Raw genomic sequence first — 3,092 nt, 5'->3', positions numbered from 1 at the left:
CAGAGTCGCCACCACCTCCCCCAGAGTCCCCACCACAAATGCCCCTAGAGTCAACGGAACCCAAGCCAAGTCCACTGCCAGAATCACAGCCCGCATCAAAACTAATTCCAGCTGAGGATTCCACTTGACATGAAGGTTGATCTATAGAGGGCTGATAATCATCAAGGCCTCCAGATGAGATGTTGGCGTTTGTGACATTGGCAGACATATAGTAGTAATCATCCGAGGTACGATCGGTGGTGGTTGTTCCCAGGCAGCACCAAAAGTCTGCAGCAACAGTACAGATGAAAAGCCAAAGTGATTTTCAACATATGTCCATCAAAGTAAAGGTCATGATAACAAATAAAAAGTATACCCTTAGTTACGCTCAGCACACCTGTCTGATATAGCCCAAGGACAAACTAAATTTTGTTTCAAAAGTGTGAACAAATAATTTTTACTTGGCTCTGTAGCTCCATTCACAGACCAATCTCTAATTCATACAATTCTCTAATCATAGGTGGCTGATAAATCGTGCAGGATTGATACAGTTTGAACATATGTAGCTACAGAATGATCAACCTTGTGAAAGAAACAATGAAACGAAGGAAACATAAAAGGTGGTTGAGGGGAATGCAGCCATGCTTTGATTACACTAACAGGTCACAGGTCACAAATGATCTTAAAATCCCTCTACAATGGAATAGGTATTTGATGAGACAAGAGGTTTGGTGACAAAAAGTCTAATGTAACTTACCAGCAGAAGAAGGGCTTCCTTTTTTCTCTTCCCCAAGGATAAAGTCCCTAAATCGGGCGTAGGCTTTCTCAAGATTATCGTTAACAAAAACTAAGTCAAAGTTGCCAGGGATGTCAGCTGCCGATAACAAAAATAAAAAGTCATCAAACACGGCACAACTTTAGCACCAGAAAAATTATAAGCAAAGATTTCATACCATAAGCCAACTCTGAGCGTGCTGTAGTCAAGCGTTTTTGCAAACTCTCTTCTGTTTCAGTATTGCGATCTCTTAATCGTTTCTCAAGCTCTTCCATTGACGGTGGTTTAATAAATATATAAATCGGATTTAGGTCGGTCTGTTTCACCTGCTTCACACCCTCTACCTCTATATCCAAGACACAAATCTTTCCTAGAGCTTGAACTGCGGCAACAGCAGCTTTGCTGATCATTAAAAAATACAAATGAGAAACAATCTGAGTAAGCTAAATCCTCAGAAATGTTGCTTCAGAACTTACAACAAGGACTTACCTAGTGCCATACATATTGTTCGAAAATACTGCACTCTCAATGAATTCTCCACGCTCAATAGCTGCTGTCATTTCGTCTCTGGTGGTGAAGTGATAGTGCTTACCATCCACCTCACCAGGACGAGGTGAGCGTGTGGTATGTGATACACTAAATCCAAATTTGTCAGGAAATTCATCGAACAATAGGCGCAGCAAAGTTGATTTTCCACAGCCAGATGGGCCACAGAGGACAAGAGGACGCAGTGAATGGACCATGGTGATGCCTGAAATGGGTAGGATGCTATAAACGCCAATGCAGTACAGAACACCTCGGCGGTAGGAAGGGTAAAATTGCTTTTAAGATCAATTAGAATTATCTCTTTATGGTCATGAAGACTTAACCTAGGCCATAGTTGCGCTTTACGAACAAAAGTACGTAAATTGAATGCGACACATAGAAAATTGCACGCAGTAGCGTTGAGAATTTGCGATCGGAATTAGAAAATTATCAACAGAAAGAGATGTGACAGTGGTTCGACAATTAGCGAATGTTCTGGCACTGGGTAGCGTGGACGCGTGTGCTGCAAAACTTGTAGTTTCAATTCCTGACAGTCCAAATTAATTGTATGAAACGGGAAAACCAACCTGCCAAAGAAGCGAACCCTCGGCGTAACAAACCAGGTGCTAAAAATAAAGACGAAAACCCCGTTTTTGCACAAGTGCGCAAACTTGCGCGAAGCTCAGTCGTGAAATTTGAAGATCATCAATGACCCACCACCATCACCATGCGACATGCAAGCGAGACTTTGTTGTTGTTTTCTATCTGCAGTCTTTTGTTTTTAGAAGCGTGACGTCAATGGCGAGCGGGGTGGGGTGGGGGGTGGGGGCATTTTGGGCGCGCTTTGTTTGAAGCTGTTTGAATTGAACGTTGAAACAGATTTGTTCGTAGTGAAAGAAAGAGACGTATAGTTTTCTTTAGATGTTTAATTCATTCAATCACTAGTTACTTTATATAGTTTTTCTAGTAACCTCACATTACTCTTGCTGTGACAATACTTTCGCATCCACACTTTCATTCATACATTCATACATACATGCACATGCAGACACTGGCACACAAGCACGCACACACACACACACACTCACTCACACACACAGAGTTTTGCACACAAGCACAGAAACAAGTAGTTTTTTTATGGCAATAAGCAAACCATACTTAATAAAAAATCGTATTTACATTAATGATTATTAACTGAAAATGAGCAGGAAAAGAAGCATAAAATTTTGATAAGAGTTCTTATGCAGTTGTAGGCCATCAGCCATATGGCCAGAGGAAAGAAAATCCTCATTTGTACAAAATTGAACTGCAAAAAATGGAAGTAAAGTGACACACTTCAGAGAAGAAAGATCTCCTTAAAACTACTTTCACACATATTTACATTATTTTAATAGATTCAACTCATTGCGAAAGTAAACCAACACTAAGACAGGCAACTCAAACACCAGTCCAACAACAATCCTAATGAAAAGAACAAGCATGTCATTTTTGTTGGCATTGGAACATCATTACATATACTAAAAATGATTTGTTGGTCATTAGTGCAAAATGAAAGTACACAACTCATATCACAACAAATAATTTAGCTCGTCAGGCAGTTGAGTTCTTCCTCACCTTCAATTTCAAATACAGAAACTACAATCTGAGTCCACAATAGTATAAAACTGCATTCTAAAATAAATCTGTTGCAGGATGTCTTCACTTGTCATGACTAAATAATTAAAATAACTTAAAAAAGGTCCAATCAGTCTTGAATGTACAGCAGGGCTCCAATTATAGTATCTCTTGTTTGTTAAATAAACCAGTAAAATGG

At 39.7% G+C, this 3,092-nt stretch overlaps 2 protein-coding genes across 2 annotated transcripts in view; both read right to left on the bottom strand.

Moving 5' to 3' along the window:
• Window positions 1-2,035, bottom strand: part of LOC113207031 (guanylate kinase) — a 27,406-nt gene extending 25,371 nt beyond the window's left edge. The window contains exons 1-4 of the mRNA XM_026423383.2: window positions 1,867-2,035; window positions 1,244-1,505; window positions 933-1,156; window positions 737-853 (exon numbers count right to left, since the gene is read on the bottom strand). Of these exons, the coding sequence (XP_026279168.1) occupies window positions 737-853; window positions 933-1,156; window positions 1,244-1,497 (595 nt within the window). The 5' untranslated portion in view covers window positions 1,498-1,505; window positions 1,867-2,035. The remainder of the gene's footprint in view (window positions 1-736; window positions 854-932; window positions 1,157-1,243; window positions 1,506-1,866) is intronic.
• LOC113207053 (mucin-5AC-like) overlaps window positions 1-3,092 on the bottom strand; it is a 27,670-nt gene that overhangs the window by 20,272 nt on the left and 4,306 nt on the right. The window lies entirely within an intron of this gene.

This window comes from Frankliniella occidentalis, unplaced genomic scaffold, assembly GCF_000697945.3.
Source record: "Frankliniella occidentalis isolate FOCC.00 unplaced genomic scaffold, Focc_3.1 Scaffold382, whole genome shotgun sequence".
Lineage (NCBI taxonomy): Eukaryota > Metazoa > Arthropoda > Insecta > Thysanoptera > Thripidae > Frankliniella > Frankliniella occidentalis.
This window is presented reverse-complemented; position numbering and strand designations above follow the sequence as displayed.